Below are 19,710 nucleotides of genomic sequence, written 5' to 3' on the forward strand. Positions count from 1 at the left end.
AAAGACACCTATTATCTGAGATGACTTATTATCAATATTTGATCATTGCATTGAGAGTACCGCTTGCAATTAATTCTTAGCAATCAAAAGATTGTGTTTTAATGGTGCGCTTGGTATCTTGTTTTTGTCTTTTAATTTACAAATAAAGATCAATTGTGCATGTCTTACAATTAATTAATTTTGACATGTCTACTAATGTTGTGTGAATGGAAACTCATTCAAGTATTTAAGAGTTTACATCTACACTTGTGATGGTAAACACACGACAATTATAAGAATTTATTCTTTGTCAAAGTAAATTGTCATTGTTTGATCATTGCTATAAAATATCACTAGCAATTGATATTATTGTTTAAAGACTTGATATTGATGATTCACTAGGTATTTTAGTGAGTGCTTTTGCTACTCCTGTTCTCTCTAAACTAATATAGTTTATGTGTATGCTAATTTGAGTTAAATTCTTTTAACTCTTAAAATTCTAATTTAGGATTTAAAGAAGAACATTAATATTGTTCTTGGATCTAGACCTTAAATAAGTGTGGTGAAACTCAGATTCTTTCAAATATTCGGCACCTAATGTGAGAATCAAGTTTGACAAGTGAGTATACATCAAATCTCATAGGTCATATGTGATCATAAAGCTAAAATATCATAGGTTAGTTATTTTTTATTTTTTTATTATTAATCGTCCTGCTCTCATGAGAAAGGACCATGGTAATTCTTAGTTTGATCGGAAGGTAAGTTAAATCTGATTAAAAATTATTCCACCTAAAAATCGTTGATTTATATTTATGTTTTAAACAACCATATTGATATGTGATTAATATGTTGGGACTCACTATTTTATTTAAGAGTCTTGTTAACAAGTACCGTCGGGACACTCTTTAAGCATTCATAATGAAAAAATTATTCTTTAAAAATTTAAAGACTTCAATTTCCAATACAATAAATGCACAAACAAAACCAATATTCTTTCTATTTATTTTTAGTCAAAATCAATTTTACATAATTAATTTATTCAAAATTAATTTTTGTCACCAACAAAACCAAACATACACTTATTAATATGAGACATGTTATTTGAATAAACATTTTGGAGCAACTATGTCGAACAACCAAAATATACAAGACAATTTGAATAAATAACTCTTTCTAATATATTTTTTTCGATTTGATTTTCATACCAATATCCAAAGAAAAATGATATTTGCATAACTATTTTAGAATAACTCCCACGCTCTCATTGCATTTTTACTCTCTTTCTCCATATCCTTCTCACTCTATTGGTTTTTGTTCAAAAAAAAAAAATGAAAGATCATATAAAAAAGTTATATTATAATAATCGTATAAATATCATTTCTCTTTCTCTTATTCAATTGTTTTGGTATATCTTAGGTGTTCCATGTAGTTGTTCCAAATGGGTCTTCAAATAACCAAAATTGTATAAATATGAATTTTGATGTGTTGATGATAGACATTAAAAAGAAACTTATATGATAAGAACAGTCTAACTCTTAATAGATGTTCTGTTATACGTGAAGTGATTGAGAAAACGCCAGGCTAGCATCAGTGTCATGATTGATGTATGGCCCACAATCCCTTATGTTCTGTCTTTCCCACATGCACTTATTCTCTTTCTTATTCACTTACTCGTTCTCTTCTTGTCTTTCTTTCCTACCCCACACCCATAACTATTATACACTCAATCTATCATTTTCCTTCTCCTTCTAAGACACGACCAAACTAATCACATTTTAATTACTTTACCCAATGAATTCGTTTCTTTTCATTAACTATGATGATTATAAGGGCAAGTATTTAATAAATCAAATCCTCGTACTTAAAAGTAAAGATACTTGTTTCCATAAAAAAAAAGTTAAGATATTTGCTATCGTAATTTTCCTTAACAATATGATTTCACTATCATTTATTAGAGTTTTTCAAGATCATTTATTAACCCTCTCTAAAAAACAAAGATCATTTATTAATAATAATTTTAGAAAAAAATCTTGAACTTTTGTTTAGGAGTTCTTTTTTACTAAAGGCAAAGTTTTTTTTTTTTTTTGACTAAATCATATTTTAAAATATATTAACTTTTCAATTTTTTTTATAAGAAAGTCGATTATTATTCCAAATATTAATGATTTATACATTAATTTTATTTGACCAATATAGTGTTGAAAGAATTGGTAGCATGAATATCTCTAAAAAAATGCACTTTTAATTTGAAAATTGAACGCATATCATATATTCACATGATCTAATCTCTCGAGAAAGAATCGGTAGTAGAAAAAAAACACGCGCTTAATTTGAAATTGGGCGCGAGCCAGACTCGCATGACCTAATCCCGCAAAAATGTCCTAGAGCGCGAAATATAGTAATTCAGGTGAGTTTGAGAAAAACAAAGTTTTTCTATAACTCAAATATATCTTCCGCACATCTTTATGAACTAATCTCTCGAGTTAGATAACACCGGAATGAACTGTAAACACTCTTCCTCAACGATTTCAACGTTGCCATAAGAGACGTGAATCATCGTATCCAAGCATGATCACATGTTTATTAATTCATTTAAGCCAATCAATTAAAGAAAATTTTTGTTAAAATTTCAAAGATTTCAAAATACATAAACATACAATATAATACAACAGGATTACAGATGTCATAGGTGAAGTAACCATTAATTCTCTCCTCTTCTGTCATTTACATGATTAATGCTTATAATATTCACTCCCTCTCATAAATAATTTTTCTGTCTCTCCTCTCTCCCCTTCTTCTTCACCTCTCTCTCTCTCTGCAGTTTTTTTCCTTTTAGTTCTTTGGTCACTACTTTTATCTCTTCTCTCCCTCTTGTCAGAGAGACTTTGACCCAAGAACATGCTAGTAAGTACGTTTCTCTGCTTATTTTTTTTTTTTCATTGCTTTTCTTTTCATAACTATGAACCAAATTCATTTCAACTTGAAATATTAATTAGATTCTTGATTTTTCGTTTCATTCATAAAGGGTTCAATTCTATGCTATTGTTTATATTTATTTGATTCTATTTGAATTTGTTATTGTTCCTTTTACTGTCAACATTGATCACTGTTGATACCAGCTTCAGTTAAAATCTATATGATCTGATATATTTGCAAATTTTCATTTGAATTGGTATTCTTCAAATTTTTCAATGGTTTCAATTCTCAACTTTTGATCAATTGTTTAAAATTCATTAAGAACTAGTTTCTCATTCAATTCAATCCCCGAGCATTATCGTTTTTGCTATGAGCTCCTTTAATTTCTGCTATATTAATTGTTGGCTTATGAATTCAATTGAAATGAATTATTTTTAACAAATGAAAGAAATAATTCCCTTGTCTCTATGAACTATTTGATTTTGAACTGCTGTATAAGAAAGATATCTCATGAGGTGATAAGGATAATTCAATTGTTTAATTGTGTTCTTAAATTTACTTTTAGGTGGCATTGGTCTTGCTGCTGCTGGCATTGAGCAATGAAGTGAGAGTGAATGGTGAAAGAGGTGATAGGCAATGTGGGTTCAATCCATCACTTAAGCCAAGACCACATAGTGTCTCCATTTTGGAGTTTGGTGCAGTTGGTGATGGTAAAACATTGAACACCATTGCATTTCAGAATGCCATCTTCTATCTCAAGTCGTTTGCTGATAAAGGTGGTGCTCAGCTATATGTACCCCCTGGAACATGGCTTACTCAAAGTTTCAATCTCACTAGCCATCTTACCCTCTTTTTGGAAAAAGGCGCAGTCATTATCGGATCTCAGGTATTTTTTTTTTACCTTTTGCATCTTTTTTTCACTGCCTTTCGATTATTGTCTTTTATGTATATAGAGATAGTGATATAGTACTAGTACATATAACATACATGTTTCAATCTATGGGTTAGTTATGTGTGTAGCACGGAAACTTCAGATTTCAGATTGAAGGCGTGTTCGGTGTTTGACACTGACATATGTGGTTTCATTCAATTCAATTATACCATTTTCTCAAATTATTACTGGTTTCGATGTGTCAGTGTCTTGTTTGATGTCATTATCTGTGTCAGTGCTTCATGGTTATAGTTATGTACAAAGTGGTTTTTCTTATTTTGACTTGGCTTTGTACTCATTTTTTGTTTGATAGGATCATTATAACTGGGATGTTCTTGATCCTTTACCATCTTATGGCCGAGGACTTGAAGTTCCTGGAGGAAGATATCAGAGCTTGATAAATGGATACATGTTACAGGATGTGGTCATAACAGGTTTTTCTTTTCCCTATTACAACTGGTGTTGTCAAATAGTGGCGCTACAGCATAGCGGAATTTGAACAAATTACTATTGTTCCGCTATACTCTATTTAGCACAAACTTCAAAGTGTTATCAAATACCGGCTATAGCAGCGTTATAACATTCTAGCGTGGCGGACTTTGAACACGCCACTATTTTTCGTGATCCCTGATGGATAACACTGACTACAACTTTCTTCGTGCTTTTTAGTGGTTTTTGTAGCCTAAACTTTGATATCTTTATGGACATTACCAGGTAATAATGGAACCATTGATGGCATGGGATCAACTTGGTGGGAATCATTTAGCTCTCATTCCTTGAACTACAGCCGTCCTCATCTGGTTGAATTAGTGGCATCTACTGATGTGGTAGTATCAAATCTGACATTCTTGAATGCCCCTGCATATAACATTCACCCAGTTTATTGCAGGTATGTTATGTGCTTCTTCTAAACTCTACTTAAATAAGTATTCTCAAGAAAATGTGATATTGATTTGCTTATATTTGTTGATATACAGAAATGTACATATTCATAATATTTCAATCTTTGCTCCTCCAGAATCTCCTTATACTGTTGGCATAGTACCAGGTTAGTCATATATGGTCAACGATTTCATATCAAGTATAAGCATTTTAGTCATTGGAGTTGTAACAGTTGGTTAATTTTCTTTTGGCTTAATTGCATGTTTGGTCCCTTGTGCTTATTTTAGATTTCAAGTTGGTCCTTTATGTTTTAAAAGTTTGAAGTTGGTCCCTTATGTTTTAAAAATTTTAAGTTGGTTCAAAACGTTACTCACATTTGAATAAGTTAGTCCATTCCGTCACTTGATCGGTCAAAGATTTGGGTTGACAATGTGAGTGGTGGAATTTAACTTATTTAGAAAATTAGTTTTAAATCATTTTTTTTTTAAAATTTTTCTATTTTATTAAACTTAACATCAGGTCGTGGAAGGGACTAACTTATTCCAACGTGAGTAACGTTTTGGACCAACTTGAAAACTTTAAAACATAAGGGACCAACTTGAAACTTTTAAAACATAAGGAACCAACATGAAACCTAAAATAAACATAAGGGATCAAACATGCAATTAAGCCTTCTCTTTTTTAACCAAGAGTTGGTTAATTTAGTCCCTTTACAAAATAACAATTTACTCACTGAAATTAAACAATGTCAATCAATTTAGTCATTTTTTCCAAATTTAGCACAAAATTTTGAAGGCTTTACACTTATTTTGATGCAAGAAAAGACTATTCAAGTCACTATGTAGGTATTTCGTTACTTTTAACGGATGTTAACTAACGAGATATTTGATTGAAAGACTAAATTGATTGATGTTCTTTAATTAAAGGACCAATTTACAGTTTCGTAAATTTGAGACTCTGAATTAGTCGACCATTCTAATTTTGAGGACTGAAATGCGGACTTATTTTCCTATCTGGTCCACTTTGTGAAAATTACCTTGTTATACTAAACATACATTTTCTTTGTGCACTTAATATTTTCAGATTCTTCTGATCATGTTTGCATAGAGGATTGTACAATTGCCACCGGCTATGATGCAATTGCCCTAAAAAGCGGTTGGGATGAGTATGGAATTGCCTACGGTAGGCCTACCGAGAATGTACACATCAGAAGGGTGCATCTACAAGCATCTTATGGCTCTACTCTTGCATTTGGTAGTGACATGTCAGGTGGAATTTCAAATGTCTTTGTAGAACATGTTCATCTCTACAACTCAAAAGGTGGGATTGAGTTCAGAACTATTAGAGGAAGAGGTGGTTATATGAAGGACATAATTTTATCAGACATAGAAATGAAGAATATATATAGAGCAATATCAGCCACAGGTTACTGTGGTTCTCATCCTGATGACAAATTTGATCCTAATGCTTTACCGCTTTTGGATCACTTTATTTTTCAAGATATAATTGGAACAAATATCACAATTGCTGGAAGCTTTGCTGGACTACAAGAATCTCCATTCACCAACATATGCTTATCCAATATAACCCTGTCTGTAAATTATGCTTCCTCCACTAGCTGGGAATGTTCAAATGTATCTGGATTTTCAGATTCTGTTCTCCCTATACCTTGTCCTGATCTTGATAGCCCTTCAAATTATTCCTCATCTTGTCTCTCCAAGTTGAGTATGAAAGGGAAAATTGCGGGGTCCGGCTCGGTGTCGATGTAAAGGTGAATAGCTTGTATCTAAAAAATCAGATTAAGTCATTGAAAAAAAAGTCAAATTCATTCCAATAAGACATTAATTTGGATTATTCATTATTTCAGATTTTCATTCTTGCATGCTGCAAATAGCACATTTTTTGTACAGGTTTATTTCTTCATTCATGTGTAATGAAATTTTGGTTATGTCCACAGAAGGACTCAATTTCATAGTTTCTATTTACTTTTGCGTTATTCCATTGGGATTTCACTTTAAGCATGCAATGGAATTGAGTGATTTTCAATCAAAGAGAGTTGGGTTAAGAGTTTCCTTTATATATGATATAGTTACATGAGGCAGAAAAAAACAAGAAAAAAAATTAAATACGAACAAGCTAATTATAAGCAAGTCCAAGCTTGTTCTTAGCTGTCCTTGAGCAGGAGAGAGCTAATATATCTATAATGTTTGTCTTTAAACCAGATATTCAATGCATGGAATTAAAGAGACCAAATAGTATCACAATGTATGACAACTCTTTCAAGAGTTTTATGCCATTGCATTCTCACGACTTAATTTGAATCCATAACTTCTCATTAACATGATAAGACCTGAACCTGTTTTTCTCAAACCACCTTTTCTCCTCGTAGATTTTAACAAATATGTTCAAGTATCTTAAGAAAATTAGTTATGTTATGGCTAATGAAACTCACGCGTACCTATGATAAATTTGTTGTTAAAACTCATCCACGAGCCACCACTAGAGTTTTAGTCGTATAGTCTCAATGCATAAAATTAGGAAGGGAATAGTTTTGCGATATATCAAAATTCAAAAACGTCCTATATAAATTAGTGAGACCTGTATGATTTTATCTAATAAAAGAGTGTTAAAAAGTATATTCCTAACATTTTTCAAATAATATATTTTTTTAAAATCACTGGTGCATTTATGGATGAAGACATTAAAGAGTGATTAGTAATGCATTTTAAAGTATAATTATTTCTGCTCTCTCTTTTTCCCCTTTCTCTCTCTACTCTAAATAAGTCAAACAAAACACAGCCTTAAAATACATTTTTATTTGGTGTCCTTTTTTTTTTCTTTTCTTCTCAATAAAAATAAAGTTACACAATTTCAATATATATTTGAAATTTTGGAAGATTTATTCAGTTATTAGTATTACACCCCCCATACACTTATAATTGGGCCTAAACCTAGCAAGACAGTTATAAACCAACCCGGCCCATTATTGTTTTCCCTCTTTTCTTCTCTTCTCTAACTCTGCTGCAACCACTTCGTCCTTCGAACATAACTCTTATTTCTTCTCGCCGCCGTCACCACCACCACCTTAGGGTGTCGTCTCCGTCATCATCATCCCTAACTGGTTTCCCTCTCCTCACTGTAGCTTCTTCTTCACCAACTCTTCCTTCTGCTATGGCGGCTTCAGCAGACATCAGAGGCATTTTAACCGCATTCAATCCTTCTCTTGACTTCTTCGCTATTTCCACCGGTGACGGTCGTATTAAGATATGGGATGCTCTCAAGGGTCAAGTTCAGACCGAGTTTGCAGACATTACTTCAACTCATGAAACCAATATATTTGATCAAAAAGGACATCTTTCTGTTGATTATACTTGTATCAAGTGGTTGTCTTTTCAATCAAAGGTACTTAGGACCTTCTTTGTTTATATTATTATTATTATTATGTCTTTTATTGTTTTTTTTTTTTTTTTGAGTATTTTATGAATGATAGTGTGAATTATTTTGTTTTTGCAGAGGAAAAGAAAACATTCATCATCCTCATTGTTGCTGCTTGGAACTGGTAGTGGTGATGTTTTAGCACTTGATGTTTCTGCTGGTCAATTGTCTTGGAAAATCAATGATTGTCATCCTGGGTAAGTAAGACATAAGACTGCCTTATGATTCTCAACTTAACTTTTTTTATTTTAGTATTTTAGTCGATATTGACTCTTAGGGTTTTGCTAACAAGTGTCCTATGTGTGCAAATTTTAAGAAACCTACTATATGAATATTGTCTTGAAAAAATACGAGAATATAATAAGCTTAGCAGAGATGAGGATGTTGTGTTGAATGTTTAGTAAGACTAGACATGATAGGATTAGAAATGACAACATTAGATAGAGAGTCTGGGTCACACCTATAGTAGAAAAGATGGTGGAAAATAGGCTTAGGTGGTTTGGTCATGTAATGATGTAAAGAGAAATCTGTAGATTAGGATAGTCAATTCACTAGAGGCAGAGGAAGACCTAGAAAAACTATAAGAGAAACTATTAAGAAAGACTTGGAGATAAATGAGATGGATCCAACTATGGTTCATGATAGAGCATTATGGCGTAATTTTATCCTTCTAGTTGACCCCACTTAGTTGGATAAGGTTTGGTTGTTGTTGTAAGGAATTGAATGCATCACTTGCAAGACAATATTTCTGTTTTTTTATTTCTTAACACGCGCCTTCACGGTATTTGTTAGCAAAACCCTTATTTATCGCAACCCAACTAACTATTTCACTAACTACTATTAATAAGGGCAGATTAGCAATTGAAACACATTTTATCATAAGAATTAGTACACTCAATGATTTTGTTAAGAAGTGTGCATAAAAACAAAATTAATATGAGATGGAGGGAGTAAATTATTGTGATTAATGGGTTTAATTCCCTTGTTAGATGAATAGTTAACATTTAGTTCCCTTGTCTCACCTCTTTCTGTTATTCTTACTATTCAATTCGGATGCAGAGGTGTCAGAGCCATTTCGTCTTTGGCAAATGGATCAACCTTTTATACTGCTGGTGCAGATGGAATGATATGCGCAACAGATTTCTCGACAGGAAAACTGCTGGAGAAATTTAAAGCCTCATCAAAGGCAGTATCTTGTATATCAGTTTCTCCAGGTATGTATCCTTCACAACTTTTGCAGAATGCTTGTTTTTTGTGTGATAGGAAATGAAATCAATGCATTGCCGCTGGGATACTAACTGAATCAATCTGTACCTAACAAATTGTATGCAATGTGTTGTACAATTTGATCGAGGTTACCTAGAATTTGTTTTACCCTCACGTGCATTTTATTTGACATTGGCATTGCAAATTTAATTATGCAGTCCGTCTACTCTCAAGTGGGTTCAACTTTTGTTGTTGTTGTTGTCATCATGATTATAATTAGAATGAGAAAGAGTTTTTCCTTTTTGCTCCATGTTTTTGTTGATTGGATGTTAAACTATAAACAAAATTTCCTGGTCAAAAGAGCTTCAGTGAGGCATGGTTAAGATGAATCTGCAGTGTGTAGGTAATATTATAACAATGATTTCTGATTTTGGTAATTTCCCTTTTACTTACATCAGATGGGAAGAAGTTAGCTACTGCCGCAGCACAATTGAAGATTTTCAATTGTTCTAATAAAAAGAAGATTCAAAAATGCTCTGGTCATCCTGTAAGTTTAATATGTTTTTCTCTTTTTATATACTGTGCTCCATGCCTTATTTTTTTGTGATGCTTTTGTTGTTTGTATAATAATTGTTTTTAATTTAACCATCAGGGATCTGTCCGGTGTATGGTCTTCACTGAAGATAGCAAGTATATCCTCTCATCTGCTGTTGGTGAAAGATATGTTGCTGTTTGGAGTATAGATGGCTCTAAAAAGCAGTCAGCTAGCTGTGTTCTTGCAATGGAGCACCCTGCTGTCTTTCTTGATAGTAGGTGTATTGATAAAGGGGAACATGATGAGGCTGGCATATGTGTTTTGGCCATATCAGAAGCTGGTCTTTGTTATTTATGGTTTGGAAATAGTATTGAAGAACTACGAAATGCAAAACCCACGAAAATCTCATTATCTTCGGAAGACATGTCCACAAAAAATTACAAGGGTGCACTCCCCGCAATATATGCTGCAAACTTACAAAGCACCCAGAAGCCGGCTTCTGGGCAGGTTTTTCTTGTTTACGGGATGCTTGTAAAACCATCATTTCAAAATATTCCAGTGCATTCCGGTGCAGATGTAAAGTTGAGTGTCTCCCGTGATGGTGTTCTTCTTCCAAAGAGCCAATCTCGTCTAAAATCTAAAAACAGGACAGATGTCCAAAGAGGTGAAGACTTTCTTTGCCTTTGATTAACTCTTTCTGACAAGCATTCTCTTATTTTGATTTTTTCTGTGTTTGTCAGGATTAATCATTTGAAAAGCTTAACCTATTGGGTGGAAACCCAGAAATGGTTTTATACTTCTTATATTTTCATTTTATTATGCTTGGTTTATTGCTCATAATCTTGTCATTTGATCATATTAACCAATTTAAATTTATCGCATAAAATAAGTTGATCTTCTAGTTCTTAGTAATTGATTCCTGATCCTATTTTAGGTTACTAACTGTTGTTCTATATTTTGACAGTAACTGCCCTAGACCGTGCTAATGCCGAGGATGCCTTGCTTCCAATTCCTAAAGTTTTTGATTCCCGTGAGAAAGAGGAATCATTTCAAGACTCTTTGGACAAGGATGTGATGGATGATTTGTTTACAAGTGGTATAGCCGATTCTATGGAGATAGATGGTACTTAATCATTTTTTTCTTGTTGAAGCATAAATTTTCGATGTCTGGATGTATTCCTATTGGCTTATTATATTTTTGTGCTAAATAACAATTAAAAAACTTCCACTGTTTTCTAGAAAATTGAAGTTGTGTATGAATAGAGTTTATGTGGCTAAATTAATGCTAATGTGGAATTTTCACTTGTCTTCTAAAAAACCACGCTGCACGAATTGATGAATCCTGCATAGATAGCACATAGGTGGGGGAGTCTATATATTGAAATTTTCCCCCCTATATTTTTGCAGTTAATGAGGTGCATTGAGATCATCGATTTTTTAGACTCAATGCACCTCATTAACTTCTTGGAATTTGTATTTATGCATCACACATAACTTTTTCCCCTATATTTTTGTCTATTAATATAAACAAAATTCTTGTGGACAATCTTTTGAATGACAACATGATGCTACCTTATGTTTGCTTAAAAGAATCTTGTTTGTAAATACGGCTTGTGTTCAACTTTATCTGTTATTTGATCTAACAGAATTTTAAAAACTGAACCATAAAACACCTGTTGATTTACCTTATAATTTTAAAGTTAACAACATAGTGTTGACCTTTCTATTACAAATTCAAGGAATTGAATTGTTTGTCAATTACAGTTCTTTTTAGCACGTACTAGTCAATGGGCTAGCAGCCTAGCGCTTATTGCAATTGCTTCTGGAATTGATTTATTGCATTTCCACTCATCAAATGAGATATACTTTTGTTGCAATTTCCCTTCTGCATATTCATGCTGGTCAGTTGATAACAGAAGATGGATTGACACTTTACCCCCTTGCTTTGCATAATCTGTTGATTTACCAATCTGTGCAGATGGTATTGTGCAAAGTGAGACTAATATAATTAGCATGGAGGACCGGATGAGATCACTAGGATTGCTTTACAATGAGAGTGATTGTGCATCAAACTTTGAACTCTGTTCTAAATTGTTAAAGGGTATTGATCTAGAATCTATTCTTCCAAAGAAGAAGGTTAGTTATCAGTCAGGGTTATTGTCATCTGATTTTCATTTTAATTCCACCTGTTCTGTTTTTTGTTAAAGAAATCTGTTCTTTCATCTATTTCTTTTTTGTTATCACTATAATTATGTTTATTATCCATTTTTTTTAAGAATCATGTAATCATTTATGCACCTAAATTTAAGATGCATTTATCAGGTAAGAGCAGCTGTTTTGTCTATAGAACCAAGCGAAGCATTCAAGCTACTGGAAGTGTTGCTAGCTATATGGCAATCAAGGTTTATTTTATTTTCTTCTACTTTCTCCTGTAAGGTGTTTTGCATATGATGGATGCTTTCAATATCCTCTTGTTTTCTCCTAATTATGGGGAATGTGTTTGTTCCTAATTTTATTGCAATATTAAAATGACCAACACTTACTCTAGGTTTATGTTCACTTCTCTTATGGTTGGCATTTGCTTTATCGGGTCCCTTACCTAGTAGAAATCGAACTAGTTAGCATAGAATTTTGATTACAATTCTAGGAGGGTTTGATACTACCGCTAAATTTGGCTTCTTTCGGTTGTTTTTTCTCTCAAATGAAGGGATCTCTGTGGCATATTATATCATGGTCATTAAAAGATAATGTTATTGAGGGGTAAATTCAAAAGATTGAGCACTTTTCTCTGAGCAATTTAACCATTTGTTGTTTTGAGGGGTAAATTTATTGAGCCGACCGAACAAATTCTTCAGATCAGATTTTTTGATGTTATTGACGGGTAACCCCTAGTAAGTTAGGGAAGTAATTAGGGGAAATGAGGCATGTTGCCTACAAATATAATAAGGAATTGAGTTGATGAGGGGGTTTTCTTGTCATTTGAGAGAATTAAACTGTGTGACTAGTAGACCCTCAAAGTTCTGTTGAGATTTCTGTTTGTTTTGACTTAGTTTGCTAGAAGAGTAAAGGATAATACAAGGCATCTTAATTGGGTTTAGATAACCAAGTTAGTTTAATTACTTACTAATTTGGTGGTGGTCCTGGTTTTAGTTGCTGTCATATCAATATATAATTACAATTCTACCAGCTGCTGCCACATTCGGATTTCATGAAGGTTTTGGTTTGCAGTCACAAATCACAATTGTCTGGTTGTTTGTCACATGTCAGTATTGGTCAAATAATCACTGAGTAACCTTTTGTTTGCAGTCAATTCTCTTGGTCAAATGCTGGCTTTTGGTCGCTGCTGCCTTTGTTAGTTTAATTATCTTTTAGGAGATTTGATTGTCAACAAGTTTGTGTTTGGGGTTGAAGTGAAACTCAACTGCTTTTATTTTTATTTGCATTTCCTTTCTTAGCTGCCATTCTGGGGTATTGCTTGTGCTCAAGTTTAGCCTTTTTATCCCATTAATAAATCGACTATTAATATTGATGGTCTATTAAAACAATCACAGAAATGTCAAATGTCAAATTCATTAACAGCACACAGTAGCTGAACACATAAGTTTTTTTGCATTTTCATGAAATACAAAAAAGGAAGAATATAATGATATGTCCAGATGGGGTTTATTCCTGTCTTCTTTTAGCACCACAAGAAAATCTCTATTTTCAAGGAATTAGAAAAGGGAGAGTTAGCTGCCAGATAGAGTATATATATTTTCAAGGTAAGCTTTGGCCTTGCTCTAAACCAAATTTTCATGTATAACTAGAGGACAGTGATGCACTGCAACACCAAAGCTAACCTCTCTCCTCACACTCACTCAATCTAGACTCCTGCCTTTAGTTCATTTCATTTTTAAATGTATGTGAGTTTGTGGTTGGTGTGACAGAGACTGGTGGTCGCGAGGTTCTCTGGTGTTGATGAGTGTGTCGCGAGCTTCTGTCCTGATAGATGGTGATATATGTGTGATCCCAGCAGCTGCAAACCTTTCTTCTTCATTTGATGCAACCAAACTAACTCACCCGCCTAACCTGCCATCCGTGCAACATGCTACAACGTTCGTAAATGGGTGACAGTATACTAACCACGGTTTATTGCTATGGGCGAACATGCATGTATCAGTTTGCTTTGATATGAATCCAATAAACAACATTGTAAAATCAATAAAAAAAGAAAGGATTAGAGTGATGTTGCCATTTTTTTAATTCATCCAATCATTGATATCTTCTTTGGTGTCAAGGCTAATACAAGTCCATGGAACTTAGAGTATGCTTTAATCCTTCACATGTGTCACTTATCGCACCAATAGGAATTTACGACCATTCACTCACTTCATTGGATTCAACCTTGAGAGCTACAATTGAAAACCACAAAACATGCATGGATTACTCTCTATTCTCTAACAGCTGGTATGCAAATTCATTTGTTTATATCTACTAATAGTCTATTAGTACATGTTACAGTATAAATATGAGGCCTCCCAAGCCACATTAAACTGCTGATGTGGCATCATTTCAGAACTCTCAAAAAGTTTACAAAAGGAAAATATCAAAAATCATTCAAACAAGAGATAACAATAAAGACATTAAATATATTCCTATTAATTTCAAAGTTGTCAGAACATTTTTTTCTTACAGCCTATCATCCTTGAAAATGCCAACTAGAACTCTACTAGTTTCTCTTTTATGCTTGGTATTGGGTTTTAGTCCTGTCTTTGTAGTATATTACCGTTTTGTTTCAACTACTTTTGGAGCTCTGATCGTGGAGTTGTGGATACACCATCTCGAAGATGGTTCCAACTTCCAAGATTCGATGGAAGGAAGGGAGATTTATCGGTGACTCATGAATGTAACTCAATGGTCAATAATTTTAGCTTATTCAAGTTCCTGAGAAAAAGAAGCTACTTTTTGCTGCACCGACATTGAGAGGGGATGCTTTCAGATTATTCACTTTCATTGTTTTACAGTTTTACTAGCAAGAGATCAACCTAAATGCCATATGTTGGATCTTTCAGAAGGTGGTGCTCCGGAAAGTTTGGGTTTGTCTTCAAGATTGAAGATCTTTGGAGCAAGAAAACAATCGTGAAGAAGAAATTTCTAAAGATTAATAATAGCCATCGTGTTGTGGAAGCAGAATAGAATCAGGCCTCATTTCCTTTAGCTTCCAAATATGATACTTGTAACATTAGATAGATATATTAAATAGAGGCAGAATCGTAATCAAAGCTTCATATGGTTGATATCTTCTATTGCACTATCTTCAGTTTTTCTCATAAGAGATCATGTTTTTTTTAAATTTTTTTTTTGACAATTAGATGATATTGACTTGATTGTCGAATTTAATGATATTTTTCGGTACAGATTTCATTTTCTGTGAGTGGCAATATTCATTTACTTCATAAAGAAATCTTCATTTTTCATTTACTGGTGACTTTATGAATAAATCTTTACTGACAGGTCGTCTAGAAGAGAGTATGTGCTTCCATGGATGTATAGCATTTTAGTTACCCATGGTCATAATGCTGCTGAAGAATCTGTAACACATATGCTTGATTCAGTGTACAAGGTATCATGGATTAAGTTTGCTTCTCTCATTTACATGCTTGGTTTTGGCACCTCAATTTTAAATTTACACTGAAAAATTCAAATATTAATTATCCTTACTCTAATTTAGGTCTACATCTTTTTCCATAATTCCTACTTGTGAAATTGTGATGGATGCTTCATTGATGTCCTAAATTGATAGATTCCACTTATATTGAGTTTCATTATATATGGACACATGAAGACTTGAAAAATAGTGAAATGACCAAAGGGATCAGTTAATTCAACATGGTTTATCTTGACATTGTTCTATGATGGCTTGTTGCCTTATAAGTATTATTTGTGTAAACATATCTGAAAGCAATTATGCCTTAATTTCGTAATTTTTTTCCGTTCTTTTTCTAATATGCATGGTACATGTTTGTTTACTTTTTTATCAAATGCTGGCCAACCAATTTTAGTTTCTTTTTGATAATCACTGGCCAACAGTGCGGTAACTCTAACACCTGATATTGCTTAAAGTGCACTAAGGTTGCTTTGCACATTTTATTTTTACATTTCCTGTTTAAGAACAAAACTTGAAAAAGGCCATTATAACATATTTTTTGAAATAATGTTCCTCTAGCATTTTCTTTGGGATAGGCAATAAAAACATGATTTTAGAAACTAATATATTATCTGATTATATTTGTTATTCATGTTTTGTGTTGGAGCTTGGCAATAAGAGTAAAATTAGGACATGAACGAGGAATGATGGCATAAGTTTGTGATTGGTAATTCTGGTTCATTTGTTTTTTTAGATAAAATTAAGGGTATTTTGATTTGTTTCTTTCTTGTCTAGCTTGCTTCTTTTGTTCATTTTGATTTTCCAGTGATTTCTGGCTCAGTTCAATACGTGTACTGTTTGAGAAATTCAATTATTGTCTTCCATTTTTCAGATTACAAATTCCAGAGGGGCAACTCTTCAGTCTTTGTTGCAATTATCAGGTCGGCTACAACTGGTGACATCACAGGTATAGTCACATTTTCTAAAATTAATTTGGCCATCTGGTGAATGTTTATTGGATTTGTGGGGCCTCATTTGAATATGTTTTCAGATTGATAAGGCTTCTCAGAGAATAAGCCATTCGGTGCATGATATCCAAACAGAAGAAAGTGAAGACGAGGCTGAATTTTATCAAGAGGATGAAGATGGTGAAAAGGACGGTGAAGAAGATGATGCATCTGAAATAAGTTCTGACAATGAAAACTAGCGTTCCTTTTATTTGAAGGTATTACAAGAGGATAAGTACTCATTTGTTATGTAATAGTTCTTACTAAAATTGGTAAGCGAGTTTAATGTGGTTGGATAGTTATACTTATGACTTTACATGGAGCCAGGACCTTGAAAATCTAGCAGGATTTAGTTTGGAATTTCTAAACATGCTTAAATTTTTGCTGATTTTGTTTTTTGTAACCTATTGCCAAAAAGCCTTTACCATGACATTATTCATGGTTTTCCCCCTCCATCTTATGCAGTATATTTTTAACCGAGATATGTATTATATTGTATCATGAATCATGATGTTTCTGGTTCCAAGCTATTATATAAGATCATATATGCCTAATGTTTAGAGGTTTTAATTTACTGTTTGTGTTCTACATTACAGATTACGAGTTCCCAATTGTCTCGTTTGCGGCTGACAGAGATTTGGAGGAAGAGAGAACAGATACTGGATTCCAACCAGCTTTTTGTTCACAATTTTGTTTACTTTCTCAGGAGTTTTGGTGTTATTAGTTTTTTTTTTTTTTTAAAAAAAAAAAAATGAGAATCCCCTAGATTATGTAATTGAAGATTTTTACTGATTAATAGAAATGCATATTGTAGTTCGCATGTATTGCTATATGTTTGAAGACATGCTCAAAATACTCCTATTCTCAAGAATGTATCCTCTATATTAAAAAAAAATGATCTTTGCCTAATGAGGTGTCGACGCCCATTGCCAGTACGTATCCATGTTGCATGCATTCGATCAACGACATTTCCTTTGAATTATGTCTATTTTGATGTCATGTTAATGTCCAAGAAACAATTAGATACTTCCCAAGAACTTGTATTATCTCTTTTTCTTGAATATGGCCAATTGTAATGATAGTTATTTTTGCGGTGTAAAACACTCTTCAGAAAATATACTTATTTCTTATATTTGTTGTAATTTAACAAGTACAATGAAGGTTTGCATATCTCTCTTGTAGTGACATACACTACTGAAATTGGATATACAAACTCATCAGTCATCAGAGAATGTAAAACCTCGTGTTTGATAAGGAATTCAGAAAATGACACAAATTCTTCTATTTCTATCTAGTGTCAACCAGAGGATGTTTCTGTATTGCCAAATTCAGGAAATTGCATATATTTACATATGAAGTGCTTTTTTGCTTTGACGAAAGGAATCATACAGTAGAGGTTATTCAGTACAGAAGATAGGGATATTATTCTTGTTTTCCCTTCTTACGTCTCATGCAAACTAAAAAGCATTTTTATTTTCTACCTAAATTTCGAATGATACTATGTTACAGAATCATGATATTGGAAAGCAAATTGGACCTTTACTTTTCATGTAGTGTCTCTCTCCTCTATGTCTAAGGCACTATACTAGACTATGGTACATGCATTGGGATTGTCATCGCTGAACATGGCTGCTATATCTACATTGTTGTTATTGTAGTCTCCATTGTAGTGTTCTATATGGTTGTAATGTGTGTGCCATGATGGTGATCTAACACATTCATATTCAGTGATATGAGATGATGGCATGTGTGTATTATAACTATGTATGACATTCAATGGTTGTATTTTAGATGGCTCTTGTAGAAATACAGGGTCATTGTGGTATAATCTGTCTCTATGGTCAACATAGTTGTTCCTGGAACCGATTCTGTTAACATAGTTAGGCTGATGATGGTGTGACATGTGAGCCTTTTCTACATTTTCAGTTCCTATATTGTTTTGCCAGTGTTGTCTTGCATTGTGCCATGTAGGTGTTGGTGATGATGGTGTTGCCTCAAGTATTAGTTCCGGAAAGGAGGTTCCTTGAGCTTGTGGAGCTAGAATATTTTCTTTTGGTTTTTGTTTTGTTGGTTTAGAATCTTTAGATGAAGGTGTTAGTTCAATATTGGAACAAATAATGGTGGCATTCTTCTTTGCCTTCTTCTTAACTGCTTTGACAATATTTTCTGGATCTGCCCATCCAATAACTGTTAGCCTTTGTCGATCGAAGTCAACGAGAAGATCATGTATACCTGCAAAACAACAAGTTCACAAAATAGTTGGTTGATGTTGCTGGTGTGTTGTTAAGAAGGAAAATCATGTCAAATTAATATACCTACCATTGATGCCATTGAGTGCTTTCTTGATCTTCTGCGCACATCCGTTACAATCGACTCGGACTTGTATCGTTGTGACTCGAGGTGTCTGCATTTGATGGATCAGCCACTCTTACATGGGATGCTTGCAATATGTTTAAATTCATCAAAACCATAATTAATCACACAAGAAAGAAAGAAAGAAAGAAAGAAAGAAAGAAAAATTGATAAAAACAATAGTCACACAGACATGTTGATCAATGTATATATGCATGGAGTTTTAGGGCCTTACCTGGGACTCGTAAACCATGGAGCTGTAAAGTTAGAATAATCAAGAGAAGTTGTTTTTATAATAAGGAATTGGATTATGGATGAAGAATGTTTAAATGGAATATATTTATACATGCCTTATAACGGGTAAGGAATGTGTAAAAGGCAAGATATGTGAAAAAACAAAAAGGAATCTTTGGAAGGGTAGAGAAAGTCATGTATATACCTTACTTCAGCTTGAAATCTCTCCATATATAGTTCATAATGTTAGGCTATAGTAAAACCAATCAGATTATGGAATAGATCAATTTCATGAATCATGAATGTCTTGCACCTTATTTTGCCAAAGAAGTTTTGGGTAGAAGTTGCATGAATGAACATGGTTTGGCCTGTGTTTGTAATTAGAGAGTATGCAGTTTACAAAGACTATATTTTATATTATTGCATATTCTTATATTCACTTTCCCAGCATTTTATTTGTACTAAAGAGCATTTTTCTTTCAGAAGTGCAAAAGACCAGCGGATAGCACTTTTTTTATTTTTTATTTTTAAGAACCAGCGGATAGCATTTGTGTACCATTAAGGTACCAATATTATATATCATTGGCCAATTAGGGTGTGCCACGTG

The 19,710-nt window shown here is 33.2% G+C and overlaps 3 protein-coding genes across 4 annotated transcripts; 2 read left to right on the forward strand and 1 right to left on the reverse strand.

The window, feature by feature from the left end:
- The first annotated feature begins 2,671 nt into the window (after positions 1-2,671).
- Positions 2,672-6,675, forward strand: LOC11420255 (probable polygalacturonase). Its single transcript, XM_003609658.4, has 6 exons — positions 2,672-2,883; positions 3,461-3,781; positions 4,140-4,260; positions 4,541-4,715; positions 4,804-4,874; positions 5,792-6,675. Exons 1-6 carry the CDS (start codon positions 2,878-2,880, stop codon positions 6,475-6,477), a joined length of 1,380 nt encoding a protein of 459 aa, XP_003609706.1. The 5' UTR covers positions 2,672-2,877; the 3' UTR covers positions 6,478-6,675.
- A 947-nt stretch (positions 6,676-7,622) lies between these two features.
- LOC11420256 (uncharacterized) lies at positions 7,623-17,426 on the forward strand. The gene is made up of 12 exons (XM_003609659.4): positions 7,623-8,110; positions 8,222-8,340; positions 9,203-9,357; positions 9,808-9,896; positions 10,002-10,548; positions 10,849-11,007; positions 11,863-12,020; positions 12,207-12,286; positions 15,378-15,486; positions 16,403-16,477; positions 16,562-16,735; positions 17,114-17,426. The coding sequence occupies exons 1-11, from the start codon at positions 7,880-7,882 to the stop codon at positions 16,715-16,717; spliced, it is 1,878 nt and encodes a 625-aa protein (XP_003609707.1). The 5' UTR covers positions 7,623-7,879; the 3' UTR covers positions 16,718-16,735; positions 17,114-17,426.
- A 418-nt stretch (positions 17,427-17,844) lies between these two features.
- On the reverse strand, positions 17,845-19,516 carry LOC11420257 (uncharacterized). 2 transcript variants are annotated; one of them, XM_024782201.2, is made up of 3 exons: positions 19,309-19,516; positions 18,837-18,957; positions 17,845-18,749 (listed from the first exon to the last, which is right to left on the reverse strand). In XM_024782201.2, the coding sequence occupies exons 2-3, from the start codon at positions 18,925-18,927 to the stop codon at positions 18,103-18,105; spliced, it is 738 nt and encodes a 245-aa protein (XP_024637969.1). In that variant the 5' UTR covers positions 18,928-18,957; positions 19,309-19,516; the 3' UTR covers positions 17,845-18,102. The 2 variants fall into 2 exon arrangements, with proteins under 2 accessions (XP_024637969.1, XP_003609708.2); XM_003609660.4 differs by lacking the exon at positions 19,309-19,516 and adding an exon at positions 19,105-19,272.
- Between the last annotated feature and the right edge of the window lie 194 nt (positions 19,517-19,710).

This window comes from Medicago truncatula, chromosome 4, assembly GCF_003473485.1.
Source record: "Medicago truncatula cultivar Jemalong A17 chromosome 4, MtrunA17r5.0-ANR, whole genome shotgun sequence".
NCBI lineage: Eukaryota > Viridiplantae > Streptophyta > Magnoliopsida > Fabales > Fabaceae > Medicago > Medicago truncatula.

Excerpts from the sequence above, each read along its gene's own strand:
- LOC11420256 (XM_003609659.4), top strand. The coding sequence starts at position 7,880 with ATGGCGGCTTCAGCAGACATCAGAGGCATTTTAACCGCATTCAATCCT. Across the intron at positions 12,287-15,377 it reads CTAGCTATATGGCAATCAAG|GTCGTCTAGAAGAGAGTATG; the intron begins GTTTATTTTATT and ends CTTTACTGACAG. Across the intron at positions 16,478-16,561 it reads TACAACTGGTGACATCACAG|ATTGATAAGGCTTCTCAGAG; the intron begins GTATAGTCACAT and ends ATATGTTTTCAG.
- LOC11420257 (XM_024782201.2), bottom strand. The coding sequence starts at position 18,927 with ATGCAGACACCTCGAGTCACAACGATACAAGTCCGAGTCGATTGTAAC. Across the intron at positions 18,750-18,836 it reads AGCACTCAATGGCATCAATG|GTATACATGATCTTCTCGTT; the intron begins GTAGGTATATTA and ends GTTGTTTTGCAG.
- LOC11420255 (XM_003609658.4), top strand. Across the intron at positions 4,261-4,540 it reads ACAGGATGTGGTCATAACAG|GTAATAATGGAACCATTGAT; the intron begins GTTTTTCTTTTC and ends GGACATTACCAG. Across the intron at positions 4,875-5,791 it reads TACTGTTGGCATAGTACCAG|ATTCTTCTGATCATGTTTGC; the intron begins GTTAGTCATATA and ends TAATATTTTCAG.